We start from the raw sequence: 19,009 nt of genomic DNA, 5'->3' as shown, positions 1-19,009 counted from the left end.
CCGCGGAAGGACTTATGGAGCGGCTGAAGGCCAACTCCCGCCTGACGGATACGACTTTAGTCTGAGGGCACCACTAGGGGTTCGAACCTCGGCTCAGGCCGTCGTAATTTCGATCCCCGTTTGAATTGGACGGGAGATCGATCGGAGGGATTGGCGGTAGCTGATGTAATAGTACTTTTATTTTAGAATTTTTTTCTATTTAACTTTTTGTTAACTTCCACGCGGTTGAAATCGCGGGTAGTAAATAATAAATATGTATAATAATAAAATGATATGTATAATTAAAAAAAATGGTAAAATGAAAAAAAAAATAAACAACATAGTAATAATAAGTTGGTAAGCCGCCACACTGCTTTTTCCCGCCCCCCTTCCTGTGAAACAACCACCGCATGCATCAATTTAAAAACAAGGAGCTCCTTAAATATTATAACAAACTGTATTTGAAATCCCAGACACAGAAAAATTGTATAAAATTAAATAAAATTATGACATGGAAACACCTGAGCGGATCTTCATGAAATTAAGAGCCAACTCGAAAATGTCAGCTTACGAACAAAATTTCAAATTCTGTCCATTCGTGTAGGAGCTATGATAAGGATACACATATTCGGAGATGTCAGACTTAATACATCCCTCTTTCAACGTCAGGGGGCTTTTTCTTTAAATTAATAATAATAATCTCAGGACAATTCACATAGTGTCATCTAGACCCAAGTTAAGCTAGCTAAAGCTTGAGTTATGGGTACTAGATAACTGATATTATCTGACAGATACATAGATTTTTTTATAGATACATACATATTATACATAAAAAACACCCAGACCGATACAAACAATCATAATCATGAATACAAATGTTTGTGCCGTTCGAGGAATCGAACCTGCGACCATCGGACGTAAAGCGGTACATAGATATCTTATATAATATACAATTTTATAAAAAAATTATAACAGATAAATATTAAAACTTATTGTTATTAAATAAATGTATCTCAAGTTTGACTAGCAACATTATCCACTTTGGCATCTTCGTAGCCTTTCACCAGATTCTCTAATATGAATTTTATAGTCAGTTTGTATATATTCTCGATATTAGGCGTGTATCGGTCCCCGAGGGTCGTTTTCGCAGCTTCCAGGAATGGTTTCTCGACTTTCTGTAAAAGAATAATAATATTACGTTATTAGCCATTCCGTACCTTATCTGCCGTTCTACAGTGTAGCTATTGGAAGGGAATTGGAAAAATTGTTGAATTTATTGTACCTGCGATTTTATTGTAACTAGAAAGCATATATATAGATCTTTATCCTATATTATAAATGTGAAAGTAGGTAAAACTACTGAATCGATAATCATGAAATTTTGTACACTTATTCTTGGAGGTATTAGAATGAACTTTTATTAAAAACAAATATTTTTTATATATACATATAAATAAAATGGGAGTGTCTGTTTGTAATATTGAAATAACAGTTTTTTACTACATGTATATGAATATATATACGGTATATATACCAAAATAACATTTTTTATAATTTTTGTCTGTCTGTCTGTCGGTCTATTTGTTCCGGCTAATCTCTGAAATGACTGGAGCGATTTTGACGGGGCTTTTTTTTGGCAGGTAGCTGATGTAATAAGGAATAACTTAGGCTACTTTTATTTTAGAAAAATAAAGTTAAAAACGACGCGGATGAAGTCGCGGGAACAGCTAGTAAAAAATAAAATAAACCATCTACGTTTTGCTATTTAAGAGCCATCCAGTATTGAAGTTATGCGAGCGAAACTGCGGGTAAAAGCTAGTATAGTATAAACCAAAGTCGTTTCTGCTGTCTGTTCGCTTATATCTTTAAATTTACGCAACGGATTTTAATGCTGTTTTTAGCAATAGATAGACTGATTCAAAAGAATGGTTTATACATGTGTAAGCGAGTGTGAACACGGATTGAGTTGCTAATTTAAAAAATGCAATAAAGCATATTAAAAGAACTATTCCAAAATACTTAAATTTAAGTTTATTTAAATAATGAATATTCTATTCTATTATATTAATAATGTACATAAAAATGGCAAACATGCTGGCGGCCTACTTGATGGTAAATGCCCCTTGCCTACAGGGGGGAAAATATTGTTAGTAATGTGGACTAATAACCCTATAGCTAGCAATGTACCATGTCAGGTTGACTACCTCGCGATTCCCCCTGGAAATCATCATGCCAAATTCTTAGTAATTTTGTCAGGATAGGCTAACTGACTTGACCATGAGAATGAAGTTTATTTTATCATCCACGGGCGCTCCGTTAGCGTAAACCGTTAGCGCAGGATTGTTAGGGCAATCCGAAGCTGACCGGGGAGGCATTAGGGTTTGGAGGTGGCGTGTAGTGACTGTTCCCTGCACGCCTAGATGGAGGTCCCTTCGATGGGAACCATGCCGGTGGTCTTGGTGAATGCTTTGCGTATCCCATGGCCACGGCGATTATGTCGAGGAGGAACAGTCGTCAGGTTTTTAGCAGGTAGGAGTCCGGCAGTATCCATTCTGCCCTAAGGGAATGGTTCTCCATGATGGATTTTCCTGACGTGAAAAAAAAAAGGTGGTTCATTCAGGTGGTCTATTCTCAGATTTCTTCTTTGTCCAACCCAAGTTTCGAGTTTATCTGGGGTCTCTCTGCATATTTGCGCAAGTGAACTCTGTTCTGGGTTGGCTGAGTAGTAAGGTGGTCCTAGCCCATCCAACCGCCGCTTGATGGGTGGATTGCCTCTACCTCTAGTCGAGTTTGGTATGTTGAGTACTATCTAAACCACGTAGTCGTCTTCGCGTCTTTATGGGTATTCAAAAGTTTATGGATCTTTATAATGCTAATGCATTATTATGCTTTACAAGAAATTAAAAAACGTCATCTAGTCCCACGCTAAGCAGGGCTTGTGTAATATGAATCGGGCTTCTCGACCAAATACTCCAATAGATTACTGCTATTGAGTAAAAACAACATATGCATGATGACTAGGGCCCTCACAGGACACTGCAAATTGAACAAGCATATGGCTAAGCTAGGCCTATGCACGACAAGTATCTGCAGATTCTGCCAAACTGAAGAGGAAACGCCGCTTCACATCCTATGTGGTTGTAGCCCACTCATGCATAAACGAAATATCTCCTTTGGAAAGTTTACACTCTTTCCCGAGGAGATAAAAACGATCGCTCCTAAGAATATACTTCAATTCTTGTCCCTGACGGGTCTAGGTAGCGAACTCTGAAAAGGGCGAGCACAATAGATCTATGTAGGTCGCAGTGCTACAGGTGCTACACATCTGACAATAGCCCAAACAACCCAATAAAAAAAAATATGAATAGTGATAACTGATATAAATATAAGATTTTTTCGTAAATACATACAGAACATAAGTAGAAAATACCCAGACAAATACAAACAGTCATACTCATGACTACAAATGTTTGCATTGCAATGTTTGCGAGGAATCCAACCCGCGACCTTGGCAAATAAAGCAGATCACCGAAACCGTCCAATGAAATTAAATATTTCTCGTAGAATGTGTTTCATGTCGTCATGTAGAAATTGAAATTGAATTTTCAATTAGTCAAAATGCTATAAGTCTAATTTGCATCGCTTCTATAGCCTTCATAGTCATCATTTGAGACTCTCACTGAAAGTCGGAGGCTTTGCGACTGAAAGCGAAACATAGTACCAAGAATTGCTTTGATGTGTTTTCAATAGCGTTACGTCACAAATGGTATTTCCTCTCAGATTGAAATTTCCCTTTGGCTGGTCGACCTTACCTTACTTAGATATCAATGGTATATATTTTCTCTTATAACATAATACCCTTATGTCTAGTCAGTCGTGCCATGTCGTTTCTTTTCCTATTATCTATAATTTCGATTTCTTCCGCATGGTTATACTTTTTTAGTATCCTTTGTTATTTAGTTTATGGTTATGTCTTTTTATTACGAAATTTGAGCGCGTTTGACCGCAATCTCACCGATAATGATGCGGTCTAAGCTGTTATACGCAAGCTGGAATAGTGCCTATTCACGCTTGACTTGAAAAACTCAAGGGTTTAGTATGCAAGTAGTTGTGTGACACACATACACTCACACAACATATGCATACTACAAGTAACTGATGATCTTTAAGTTTAAGAGAATACTTATTTTGATTCTTTTTTTTTATGTTTTCGGTCAATTCCAATAATTTTAAATTGTAAGAATAGAATAGAATAGAATAGAATAGAAAATCATTTATTCAAATAAACTTACATTGAAGCACTTTTGAATAGTCATGACATTTTTTTTTAATCTACCGCTCATTCTGAATGCTGTCTCATCACAAGAAGAACAAGCAAGAAACTTGTGTGTTGCTTTTTTAAATAATTTATTCTTACTTACAATTTAAGTTTAAGTGTGTGAATACAAACCACCGATTAGCACTAATTCAATGAAATAATAAAATAGAAAAAACATTCAATATACAACAACTGGTTAAACAATTAATAAGTCATAATGATTAGAGCAGACCAGTCCACACAAGCAGCACCCGTTCACGAGTATGACGGATGAGCCAGCCACCACTGCGCCCGACCATATTTTAGGGAGCCCAATGACCCGGCCCGCCACGCCGCCACAAGTCTGGACATTTTAGTAAGCATGACTACTCAAAACACCAGACCACGTCATAGCTACTCACAATTGCCATCTGATGGTTATAGTATTCACATTTCACATAAGAATGCATGCGGCAATCAATACAAAAACCGCTACGCTTTCATATTTCTAAAATAATTAAATCAAGAAAGCAATGAGATAAACAAATTATAACGTTGTATGCTAATAAACTAATTATTTACTTGAAGAGAGTGTTTTACTTGTAAGAGAAGGAACTAAACTTAAAATACAGTTACTACTCCGCTTAGGTACTAGGAAACAATGTAAAATGTAAATATTGGATTAAAAATAATATATGTAACGTCTGTGGTAACTGGACTTCAATTTCCGTTTGACAAAATTGTAATAGATACGATGGTCAATCTATTCTCTCTAATTGAATTTAAAAATAAATGCTACAGGTCTAAAGCAGCTGCCAATAGCCCAAACTTCTCAATAAAGAAATACTGTTCAACGCTTACCACTTGCCATCTGAAAGCTTGTTTACCATTCACAAGTACGACATCAGATAACAAACAAATTGTACATGTAGCTCTTACCCAAAAATTTTCAGATTTGAATCCTGGTACTTGATGATGTGTAGCACCTACATGCCTCACGTACGCGAAGAATGAGTCTACATCACCCAGACCCTTGATGCCTTCGTCCAGGGTATGCATCACTTTATTGGCGTGCTCTGCTAATTCCGTGGACATCACTTGTTCTTCTTTAGTCTTCAATTCGCTGAATTTCTCGAACAAGTTTAGTAGCTCTTGGTTTTCTTCAAATAATCTGAAATGATAGTAGATTTATATTTAATTTATAGTTACTTGAATGAAATGAATTAATGAAAAACTCTTTATTGATCTTCTCATAGAAAACAAACATTTACATACACTGTTATATAAAAATACTACCTGATTGCGCGACTTCGCCTGCATCACGCTTATCATTATATATCGCCCTATTTGTATAATATCTTTTTAAATTATAGCCTATGTGTTATTCTGGAATATAAGCTATGTTACTGTAAAGTTTCATCAAAATATGGTCTGTAGTTTTTGCGTGAAAGAGTAACAAACACCCATCTATACTCACAAACTTACGTAATTATAATATTAGTATGTAATATTATGTTATCTGTGATATTAGTAAGATATATTGTTTTTATTTATAATATACTTTTTTTTATTAATTTAATCATTTTTTTATGCATAGTTTCAAAAAAACATTAGCATTCCTTTTTACTTTTCTATACAAACTATAAATGTGCAATATTTCATACATTATTTTTTGCATCACGTCTTACGTGATGGTAAAACTTTGTACCCCTTTTTGCGAAAACTCCGCTGATGAAGAAGTATGAAGTTTCAAACAGTTTATATAGAGAAGAAGTGCAGAATGTTAATATTTTTTTTTAAATATATGCTTAAAAAATTCATTATATTAATAAAAAAATATTACATACACTAACTACCCATGTATTTGACTCAAACACGCATATATAATTATAAACAATTATATATAAACACTTTTGTTTATTCTTAAAATCTGTAGTCAAATTGCGAATAGACTAATATTGTTTGTCATAATATTATTTGTCTATAGTCTTACTGAATGTTACATTAATTATAATTGAATTTTGACCCTTTGGTGACCACTAGAATGTATAAATATACAAGAATGGGAAAAACAAAGAGGCATCAATAGCGTTATCACGGAAAAGCGATTTTATCCCGGTTAAAAATGACCTCATTTGATCATATCAAGCGTTAAGTGGACTATGAAGTTATCTTGGTATCTTTAATTATTTCCTCGTGAATTAAAGTCATGATATGTTACATACATAACATTGTAATTACTTGAATATTACGTCAAAACCAACAACACTGGCTCACAAGAGAGTCATTAAATCAGTTTCAATATATTCACATTAAAATGGGGTGTAACCACCCTCCGCCCTCTATCTCTCGGGCGGTAATAAACAGATTATACATAATAGTAAATGTTAATATTCATAGTATTAAAATCGCGCATACAGCTATGACGCGCTCGTTATCTTAATCCCCCTCCGATCGATCCCCCGTCCAATTCAAACGGGGATCGATATTACGACGGTCTGAGCCGAGGTTCGAACCCCTAGCGGAGCCATCAGACTAAAGTCGTATCCGTCAGGCAGGAGTTGGCTTTCAGCCGCTCCATAAGTCCTTACGCGGGTTTGGATCTGCACTCGCCCCCTAACGTCCGGTGAAGCTGTAAAGGCCAGCAGCGGCCAACAGCATTAGATTAGTCCTGAAAAAAAAATCGTTATCCTATTGCAGCAGCGCCGTGCAATATTTTGCATCTGTGGCGCATTACGTTTGCGCGGGAACAAGAGAATTACAAAAATGGCTTCTTCTGCAGACATATTGATTAATTGTTGTGCTCATCATTATTAACTATTTTATACTGTTATACATTTAACTTTTATTTTAATATACTATTTTTATATACAAAAAACTAAACGAATATAAATACAGCTCCTAGATACATACCTAACAGTAAATAATAAGCGACTGATATAACGAGTAATACAGCAAGGTAAGTATCTAGTAAGTTATCTCATTTGTACTTCATACCCTCCGTCCGCTGTGAGGGTTAACGACCCCTTACTGTCTAGTCTTTGTGCATTACCTAAGTATTATACAGTTTCATAAATATTGTGCCATACATTTTATGAGAGCGTGGGAATCTACACCTTATTTTCTTTACATTTAATAAAATAAATTAATTCAAAACTCTTTATAGTTCTTCTCATACACAATACTTAACGGAATAGAATTTTTTTATTCAAATAAACTTAATTTAAGCATATTTGAATAGTTCTAGTTATATTTTTTTTTAATTTACTGCTCTTTTGGAAATAACAATGAGCAAGATCCAGGAGATTTAGGATTAGGATGGATTAGATTTGTGTCTGATAGAGCTGTAAATAATAATAATAATAAAATCAATTAACACATTATTATCTGTTGTTTATTTATTTATATATTTAATATTTTTTTTTGTTTACATATAGCAAAGTCGTAAATTTGTGTTGAAGCAGAAACTATCTGCTTATGAGTTAAGGTATCGCGTTTTAACAGCTAGAGATATGATGAAATTTTTAGAGAAAATGTTATTGGATGCTTGTGAGATGTGGACTTTAACTCAAAAGAATAGGGACAAACTGGAAGCGTTAGAGAAGTTTGGTAACAAACATCGCGACACGAGAATTTTATATATTTAGTAATATATAAAATTCTTGTGTCGCGCTGACCCTGCAAACGTTCTTTTGACATATAAATTAAAATCGCTAGTAAAACAAGGGGTTGGTGATAGAAGGGTGAAAATTTTGGGTTGTATATGGTTTAATGCCAAATCATAAACAAAAAAACTAAAATTATATTACAAACGATATAAAAATATGCATATAAAATTTCATAAAAATCCTTCAAGCCGTTTAGGAGGAGTATGGTAATTAACATTGTGACACGAGAATTTTATATATAAGTTACTTTAATAACAAAATATTGTAACATTTACGTCATATCGCTATTTGGTAGAAACAATGGAGGTTTACACTGATGAAAATCTGCTAATGACGTTAGGAATTTGCACCCCATCGTTATCATCGACATCGCTGCCGAATCATCTCTGTAAATCTGTACAGGATTATGTATGCGAGGAATGGGAAGCTTCTCAAAGGGAGTCTAGCATCATATAGGTTCATATCTGATAGTAGGAATTCGTTTAATTCTGTTACATACATACCTATGTATAGAAATATCGGGAAATATCGTGAATTCAACAAAAATAAAACGTGGTAAGATCCCGTGATTTATTAATTATACTTATCCGTTGAGTAGTTTTTGTTTCTATAACTAACATACAGACAGACAAACATAAAAATTACTGATTGCATTTTTGGCATCAGTATCGATAACTAATCACCCTTTGATATTTATACAGATTTATTATACGTATAGATAAACACCGCAATATTCCTCCAACAAAAAGCGCAAGCACCTAATATTTTCGTATGACGTAGCACATTTCATTGTCTCTATGTTACACTGGTCTGTTGTTAGCGTATATCGAAACTGATATGAATTCTTGTGGGTTTTTATTTTAATAACCGACAAGCAATATCCGAAAACTTATTATTTTTATTACGTATTAACTACAGCATGATTTATTGTTATACTAGCTGTGCCCGCGGTTTCATCCGTGTAAAATTATCCTATATGTTATTCTGACGTATAAGCTATATTACTGTAAAGTTTCATTAAAATCCGTTCAGTAGTTTTTGCGTGAACGAGTAACAAACATTCATCCATACTCACAAACTCTCCTCCGATCGATCCTCCATCATGTTACGACGGCCTGAGCCGAGGTTCCCTCAGATTAAAGTCGTATCCGTCAGACGGGAGTTGCCCTTCAGCCGCTCCATAAGTCCTTCCTTTGGTTTGGAGTGCCATCTGCACTCGCCCTCTATCATCCGGCGAAGCTGTAAAGGCCAGCTGCGGCCAACAGCATTAGAGTAGACCGAAAAATATATTAAAAAAAACTCAGAAACTTTCCCGTTTATAACATTAATAAGTTTAACCAACGAGGGACCACGGAGTACAAATCATAAACAAAAACTTTATATATTTGTACACTAACATAATCTGTTATGCAGCAGATTTTTTTACTTTGTCTTATATGAATATAAAACTAGTTACCTGCCCCGGCTTCCCACAGATGTACATGTATTATATATGTATAAACCTTCCTCTTGAATCACTCTATCTATTGCTAAAAACTTCCATTTGTATTTTTTAAGGATATAACAATATGTATATAATATATAAGACGTTCCTATCTGAGGCAGAAAATTTTCAATAGTGTTATTTCGTACCCTTATTTCGTTCGTAACATATAAGAAATATCGTCGAGTTTTTAATCTTTTATTTCGTAAGCGGTTGAGAACAATATCCGAGGGCTTATTTATCCATGAAAGGGAATTTTTCCGATAAAGCGTATAAAGGAGAGGCATCCGTAGAGAAATGGGGGAAATTAATTTTATAAAGCGTTAGACTCTACAGTAATAAATAGTCGTAAATAAACTAGCTGACCCGGCAAATGTTTTGCTATATCAATTAATATTGCTATTAAAACTAGAGGTTGATGGTAGAATAGGGTTGTAGGATACAGGCCATTTATTTGGTCTATGACTTATTTTATAAGCTTTATATTTAGAATACCAAAATTCTATTCTAAATTGTCACTACTTTCTATTGTTCCTTTTCGGTTTCCCTTCCTGGCCCTAGTTAGTAGTGTTTCTTTGTAATATAATATTAATATACAATGTATATATATATATATTCCCTGGTCCCTGGTTGTTTTTTTTTTGGCACTCCGAACCCGCGGAAGGACTTATGGAGGGGACGGGGGATCGATCAGAGGGGTCATTACATAGTATAAAACAAAGTCGCTATCGCTGTCTGTCCGTCTCTATGTATGCTTAAAAACTACGCAACGGATTTTGAAGCGGTTTATTTTAAGTTTAGATAGAGTGATTCAAGAGGAAGGTTTATCCTAACTAATATTATAAATGCGAAAGTAACTCTGTCTGTCTGTCTGTCTGTCTGTCTCGCTTTCACGCCAAAACTACTGAACCGATTTAAATGAAATTTAGTACGCAGATAGTCTAGACGCAGAGGAAGGACATAGGCTACTTTTTAATGCGTAAAAAGGGTTGTAAGGGGTTCAAAATGGAAATACAAGGTTATCTTTATGCGGTTGAATCCTTATTCGTCATCTTTTCATTTCACTAGCTAACAACCAATCAACACATCGCGTGCGTTTGCGCCATTCGCCATCTTTTCATTTCACTAGCTAACAACCAATCAACACATCGCGTGCGTTTGCGCCAATTAGGTATCCATCACAGAGAACAAAACCACAGATAACATAATGTAAAACGAAAGATCTTGCCGGAAACATGACGTTGACGTTTAGTGAAAAAATTGTTTTTGGACACTTTTTTATGATAAAATCGTATATCGTGTGTATGTGTTTTTTTCTTTAAACCTGAAATTGGCCGATTGCGAGAAAAATTTGGCGATTTTTTTTATTAATTTGTTTTACGGCTCTGGATACAAGCCCAGTTTAGCCCAACTTAAAGTTTTACAATATAAATTACAAAAATTAAAGTCAATGTCAAATGTCAAATAATAATAAATGTCAAATGTTGTTTCTCTGTTCTGACGAACTTATTAAAAAAAAAACTTAATAACAATCACAATTTCTTCACATTTTATTATTTACATTTTTTAAAGAATGTTTTGGTGTGGCACTATCCGAAATTAAATTATTTACCCATTTTTGTAGCTTATACAGAAATAATGTGTGGATGTTTATTTAAAAAGCATTAACACAAAACTAATAAAGTATAGGTATTAATAAATATATGGTTGTTGTATCAAAATAGAATTTTCTTATATTTCACTAAAATAAAAACTAACTGTCTTTTTTATAAAATAAATGACCTTTTCATTGTGCCATATATTATGGTACTATTAAAATTATTTAGCTGATTGTAAGAAACAAAATGTTGGTTTGTAGATTAATACTGTAAAATTATTATTTGTACGGAAACGATAAAAATATATTTTTGTGCTGCGACAAAAACTAATATTATAAATGTGAAAGTAACTCTGTCTGTCTGTCTCGCTTTCACGCCAAAACTACTGAACCGATTTGAATGAAATTTGGTATACAGATAGTCTAGACCCTGAGAACGGACATAGGCTACTTTTTAATGCGAAAAAAGGGTTGTAAGAGGTTGAAGGTGGGGATGAAAGATTGTATGGAAGAATCGTCATTTTTGAAGCTAGAAGCTTGAAACTTATTTTTGAGACTGTTGATTAAATATAAATAAAAATGACATTCAATGTTTGTAAAAAATTACACTTAAGGGGGTAAAATAAAATAGGGGATGCAAGTTTTTATGTAAACACGTCATTTTTGAAGCTAGAAGCTTGAATCTTATTGTTGAGACTGTTGATTAAATATAAATAATTATGACATTCATTGTTTGTAAAAAAATTACCCTTAAGGGGGTAAAATAAAATAGGGGATGCAAGTTTTTATGTAAACACGTCATTTTTGAAGCTAGAAGCTTGAATCTTATTGTTGAGACTGTTGATTAAATATAAATACATATGACATTCATTGTTTGTAAAAAAATTACCCTTAAGGGGTAAAATAAAATAGGGGATGCAAGTTTTTATGTAAACACGTCAATTTTGAAGCTAGAAGCTTGAATCTTATTGTTGAGACTGTTGATTAAATATAAATACATATGACATTCATTGTTTGTAAAAAAAATACCCTTAAGGGGGTAAATTAAATAGGGGATGCAAGTTTTTATGTAAAATCGTCATTTTTGAAGCTAGAAGCTTGAAAATTATTTTTGAGGTTGTTGATTAAATATAAATATATATGACATTCATTGTTTGTAAAAAAATTACCCTTAAGGGGGTAAAATAAAATAGGAGATGCAAGTTTTTATGTAAAATCGTCATTTTTGAAACTAGAACGATGAAACTATATTCATTGGTTCTTTTGGGGTAGATTTTTAAATACCCCACTAATGTTATAACTGTGAAAGTAACTCTGTTTGTCTTTCTGTCAGTCTTACGCTCCAAAACAAAATAAAATTTTAAATGAAATTTGGTACACAGTTAGTTTATACCCGGACAAAGAATATAAGGTACTTTTGAATGTGAAAAAAGGATTGTAAGAGGGTTGCAATGGTAAGCTGTATGGAAGAATCGTCATTTTTTAAAACTAGAAGTTTGAGACTCATTTTTAGGCTGTTGTTTAAATATCAATAAATATGACATACATATTCAATGTTTGTAAAATTTTTACTCTTAAGGGGGGGTAGTAAAATAAAATAGGGAATGAAAGTTATTGTGGAAATTTGCTGTTTGTGTGGTTGTGGAAGCTAGAACGATTAAACTTTTTTCTTTGTCTTTTTAGGGTTAGTTTATTAAATACCTTACTGATATTATAAATGTGAAAGTAACTTTGTCTGTTTGTCTCACTTACACGCCAAAAATACTGAACCGATTTAAATTGAAATTTGAAACAGACATAGATAGACTAGATCCTGAGAAAGGACATAGGTTACTTTTTAATGTGAAAAAGGGTTGCAAGAGGATTGAAAGAGTAGATCCAAGGTTATATAGATGTATCGTCATGTTTAAAGCTAGGAGCTTGAAATTTATTTTTTAGCCTATTGATTAAATATTTATTTTTATTTTTTATCATTTTTTAAGCTAAAATGATGAAACTTATTTATTTGACTTATATTGTGTTAATTGAGTTAAATATTTTTTCATTATTTACGCGGACGAAGTCGCGGGTACAGCTAGTATGTATAATACATACACCCGTGCGAAGCCGGGGTGGATAACTAATAATATTATAAATGCGAAAGTATGAATGTTTGTAGCTTGTACAGTAATATAGCTTCTGCATCAGAATAACACAGTCCATATTTTTTATTAATATTTAACGTGGGTGAAACCGTGGGCACCACTAGTACAGTTTTAAGGTTATCCGTATCCACGCGTATGAACAAAAAAATTACATATCTCTATAAGGTGTAACAAAAACATCTTAACAGCGCGTTGTAGAAATTACATGAATTAATACAGCGCCATCTAGTTGTAATGGTATAAAACAATATTGACTAGAAGAATAATTAATGATTCAAGGCTAAATCCAGGCCCGATGAAGATCGGGCAGGCACCGCACGTCATGGCTGAAGAACTTAAGACAGGTTCAGGAGCACAAGATCCCTGTTCAGAACTGCTGTGGACAAAGTTCAGGGTTATTGATATTAAGTATTAAAACTGTTAGTGAAATAAAGATACAGACAACCTAAACGCATTTTTTTTTCTTAGGGAATTAGAGCAATAGTCAGGTGCTAAGACCTGCAACACTGCGATTTGTATAGATCTATTGTGCTCGCCCTTATTCAAAGTTCGCTACCTAGAGGGACAAGAATTGAAGGATATTCTTAGGAGCGATGATTTTTATCTCCTCAGGATATAGTGTATACTTTCCAAAGGAGATATTTCATTTATACATGACTGGGCTACAACCACATGATACTAGTAATCTTCGGACAATTCATACAGCGCTATCTAGTCCCAAATTAAGCTAGATTAAGCTTGTTTTCTGAGTACTAGTTGAACAATACAAATACATAAACATTATACATAGATGTTTTAAATTTGACACGGTCATTATTTATAGGTATAATTAGAAAAAATCACGGGATCATGGCGGTGGAAACACTGCCCAAAATATCGGGAACTCACTAAATGAATAAATAAAAAACGTGGTAAGATCCCGTGATTTTTATACAAAGAATACATTTGTTTATTTGAATTTTCTATGTTTTGCTTGTAAAAAGAATTGTAAAAATTATTAATTGCTAAACTGTTAAGCAGCTCGCATAATTTTATATTTAATTAAATGAGAGGGACTGACTGGAAATAAGCTCTGTACAGCGTACGTGTTACGCTCACAGCATCAGCTGAGATCCTTGCCCAGAATACGCAGTGTGAGGTACTACTGTTGCTATTTTATACGTTGTTTAAGAGGCTCTTTTTTATAGTTTTTATTCAGCAAACAGTGTCCTAACTCAAATGTATATATATGTATGTTTTGTTCTGGCAATAAATAAATATTATTATTATTTACTCTACATTTTCTCAGCTTATTATTATTATTATTATTAACCCAGTATATATAATAATAATAATAATAAGCTATGTACTTGGCTTAGGCTCTTACATACCAAAACTACCGGTGAAAGCTGAGAAGAAAAATAATAAAAATAATAATGATAATTGATATTTAATTAGGAAGAATTTCACTTACATATTTTACTTTCCTCGTCAATAAAAAAGGAAAGTAAAATATGTTAATATTATTCACAATGAAGTCTTTACAGTCTTGTATTTCTAAATGTTATTATTAAATTTATTTCTAATGTTTTTAAAGATGACAAGGATAACGTACAATTTATAAAATTTATATTTTCCTTATATGAACTAAAGAGTTATTAACATCGTCCATTTTATTATTACTATTATTACAAATGTTTGTGTCGTGCGAGGAATCGAACCTGCGATCATCGGAAGTAAGGCGGTGTGCTTAAACTCAAGACCACCATGTATAGTGGCGTTTCCTCTTCTGTTTGGCAAAATAAACGCATTAAGACAATTATATTGAGATTAGTATAAATATATTGACTTAGAATGAGGTCAATTGGCTATTAAAACTGAATTACGATATTTCTATCCCAGCATCCATAATACAGCTGGAATATCGTTCAACAGACGTAAATACCTACACAATTATACGAATATTTTGATATTAATGTTTGTTTAAGTTAATTAAAACGTTTCTCTTGCTAAGAATTCATGAATGTTATTTTTAATTGCTTTAAAATGTTTGTTGCTAACTGTGCTCAAGACTTTGTCCGCTTGGAATAGTAACTTTGGATAACATATTTTATTATTTAAATTAAAAAGTAGCCAATATCCTTTCTCAGGGTTTAGACTATCTATGTACCAAATTTCATTTCAATCGGTTCAGTAGTTTTGTCATGAAAGTACAAGAGACAGACAGACAGAGTAACTTTCGCATTTATTATATATATATTTATTATTATAATAATATTAGTACGAAAGTAGGGATAGCTCTGTTGTAGTTATTACATGTCTCTGTCTACCTCATCCATGGGAATAGCCGTGAGCATACGTTTTTTTTATAGCACAGGGGACAAACGAGCATGCGGCTCATCTGATGGTAAGTGATTACCGCCGCCCATGAGCACCCGCAACACCAGGGGAATTGCAAGTACGTTGTCAGCCTTTTAAAAAGGAATAAGCTCTTTTATTGAAGGTTTCAATATCGTATCGGTTCGGAAATACCATTGCTGGTAGGTGATTCCACAATGTGGTTGTGCGAGGCAAAAAGAAACGTATAAATTAATTATTGTTGTGTAAGGATAGAAGGAGACATTCCCATATAGAGATTTCAATGAACACCAAAGTCTATTGTGATTGTATCATTATTGAATCATTCAATGAACATACATATATATATATATAATATTCGTTATTAGGACAGTTCGGTTTGTATGTCCATTGATTTGTCTTTGTTATAGCTATGCGTAATATTTTGTTCACTGGTCACATACACACATACATCCGGACAGTGTCACCTGCCCTATCCTGAATTATATATACATATATACAACAAGTATGATTTATAGATTCATAGATAAATAATATAATCTCTGGTCAATTCACACAACACCATCTTGTCCCAAGCTAAGTAGAGTTTGTGTTATGGGTACTAGACAACTGATACAAATATAACTACATTTTTTTATACAAACGCGTGAAGAATCGAAGTAGCGACCATAGGAAGTACAGCAATGTGCTAAACCAATAGACCGATTTTATTTTATGTATAGGTTTGCACTTAGTTTCTTAGTGAGAGTGTTCAGTTTTATGACCACTCTACATGCTTTTCGGCTTGGAATACCATTTACGATAAAACGAACCTGTGAACCATCATAAATAAGGCGGTGTTCTAAACCACTAGATCACAGAGATGAATAACTCTTTGGTTTCTCCTTGTTACAATATAAATTTGGGTTTGTTATCGGTGTTACCATCACAGGAGAGTCAGACAGATGTACCTAGAAATTAGGCAAAGAGTATTGCGGTAGGACAGATTCGAATTCACGACCTTTTAGGATTTAAGTCGGGGTAGTAATCCACTGGGCTATAATGGTGTCAAGGACAAATATGTTAATAATTTCCAAAAATAATAAACACCTCCAAAAATATTTATAAAATGGATCTGTACCGTTGGAGATAACACGGATCAATTTCCAATATCTTTTTGTATTTCGTGAACCCACTTTCAATGGATTTTTCAATATTTTACTGACCGGCCTAAATTTTATTATTTACTAGCTGTTCCCGCGACTTCGCGAGCGCGGAATTTAACATTATTTTTCTAAAATAAAAGTAGCCTAGGTTACTCTTTATTACATCAGCTACCTGCCAAAAAAAGTCCCGCTAAAATCGGTCCAGCCAATTCAGAGATTAGCCGGAACAAACAGACAGACAAACAGTCATTACAAACAGACACTGTTTGTAACATAGAAATAACCGTATTTTATTACATGCATATGAATGTAAATACGGTACATACACCAAAATATCCTTTTTTACAATTTTTATCTGTCTGTCTGTCTGTCTGTTTGTTCCGGCTAATCTCTGAAATGGCTGGACCGATTTTGACGGGACTTTTTTTGGAAGGTAATTGATGTAATAAGGAGTAAATTAGGTTACTTTTATTTTAGAAAAATAAAGTTATATTCCACGCGGACGAAGTCGCGTGTACAGCTAGTATAAACTATAGGATTTTCATAAATTCCACCTCTAAAGGGATAAATTAACGCGAGCGAAGCCGCGAGCAAAAGCTAATTTTATATTCCTCCGTTCGCGTCATTTTCTTAAAAAGGGATACAAAGTTTTTGCTTCAGATATTAATATATAGATATCTATTTAATAGAAGTTGTTATACAAGTTTCTTATAAGTAGCTAAGACCAAAAATGGATAATCTATTTTTAGAGTTCTTTTAGAACATGCACTAAGACCTTTCCTTATAAGAAGCACAATTACATTTTTACTACAAAACTTAAAATATCTCACACCCACATTAATTATTTATTTATACATTTAATATAAAACTTTCTTTGACATATTTCAACTTTTTAATATGAACTTTGAAACTTTATTTATAGAATTTCACTTATATAGACCCAAATATAATGGAAAGAAACAAAATTAACAAAAGTGCCATGATGTGGAAAGGTAGATGAATAAAATCGTTATCTATACATATAAATAAAATTGGAGTGTCTGTTTGTAATATTGAAATAACCGTTTTTTACTACATGCATATGAATATAAATACGGTACATACACCAAAATAATTTTTTTAACAATTTTATTTTAGCGCAGGCGGGTGCACCATTCCTTTATCATCCATTAATTATATATATATATATATACTAGCTGTCCCGGCAAACGTTATTTTGCCATATGAATTTAAATATTAATATCGATATTCTAAAATAGGGGTTGGTGGTAGAAGGGTGAAAATATAGCGTGTATGTGTTTTTAAAGCCAAATCATAATAAAATAAAAAAATTGTCCAAATAAAAAAAACGTTAGAGGTGGACAACCCTTGTCACTTAAGGGTATGTAAAAATAGATAGTAGCCGATTCTCAGACGTAATATGCATATAAAAATGCATAATAATCGAACAAGCCGTTTTGGAGGAGTATGGTAACTAACATTGTGACACGAGAATTTTATTTACAAGACTAGCTACTCGCCCCGGCTTCTCTTGGGTGTACAATAGTGTACATTTTTTTTTATACTACGATGGTGGCAATCAAGCATACGGTCCAGCTGATGGTAAATGGTTACCGTAGCCTATGAACGCCTGAAACACCAGGGGTATCACTTGCGCGTTGCCGACCCTTAAGAAACCTTAATATACCCTTCTTGAAAAACCCCATGCTGTAGTCTCGTGGGAAAACCTCGGCAGGAAGTTCATTCCACAATCTAAGTGTACGCGGGAGGAAACTCCTCTGAAACCTACATATATTATACATATAAACTTTCCTCTTGAATCACTCTATCTATTAAATATAAAACCGCTTCAAAATCCGTTGCGTACTTTTAAAGATTTAAGCATACACAGGGACGGACAGACAGCGACAGCGACTTTGTTTCTACTATCTAATACTAATAATAATAATTACAAAAATATATTCCGTTAGCAGAAGAAAAAAAGCAAATGTGGCAACAAAATACAGTTAAAATAATACACGTAATATTATCATCTACAGGAACTATTCCTAAAACACTACATAAAGCAATAGACGATCTGAAATTAAATAAACTAATCTACATTCTACAAAAGGCTGTTATCTTAGATACATGTCGACCTCGGTGGTCTAGCGGTCAAATGCCACAGAATAAACCGATGGTCAAGTAAAATAAAGTAACGAGAGACAAACATTTGTATTCATGGTATGATTGTTTGTATCGGTCTGGGTGTTTTCTATATATAATATAATAATAATAAAAAAAAAGATGAATATCTATTATTTTTAAGTTTATCTAATAATTATAACATCAAGCTTTAGTTGTAAAAAACAGATAATAA

The 19,009-nt window shown here is 33.4% G+C and overlaps 1 protein-coding gene across 1 annotated transcript in view; it reads right to left on the bottom strand.

Annotated features, from left to right (window-relative positions):
* Positions 1-992: 992 nt before the first annotated feature.
* Positions 993-19,009, bottom strand: part of LOC131855632 (neuroglobin-like) — a 36,117-nt gene continuing 18,100 nt past the window's right edge. The window contains exons 2-3 of the mRNA XM_059206927.1: positions 5,216-5,447; positions 993-1,154 (exon numbers count right to left, since the gene is read on the bottom strand). Of these exons, the coding sequence (XP_059062910.1) occupies positions 993-1,154; positions 5,216-5,447 (394 nt within the window). The remainder of the gene's footprint in view (positions 1,155-5,215; positions 5,448-19,009) is intronic.

This window comes from Achroia grisella, unplaced genomic scaffold (assembly GCF_030625045.1).
Source record: "Achroia grisella isolate CSIRO2021 unplaced genomic scaffold, CSIRO_AGI_Agris_v1 utg146, whole genome shotgun sequence".
Lineage (NCBI taxonomy): Eukaryota > Metazoa > Arthropoda > Insecta > Lepidoptera > Pyralidae > Achroia > Achroia grisella.
This window is presented reverse-complemented; position numbering and strand designations above follow the sequence as displayed.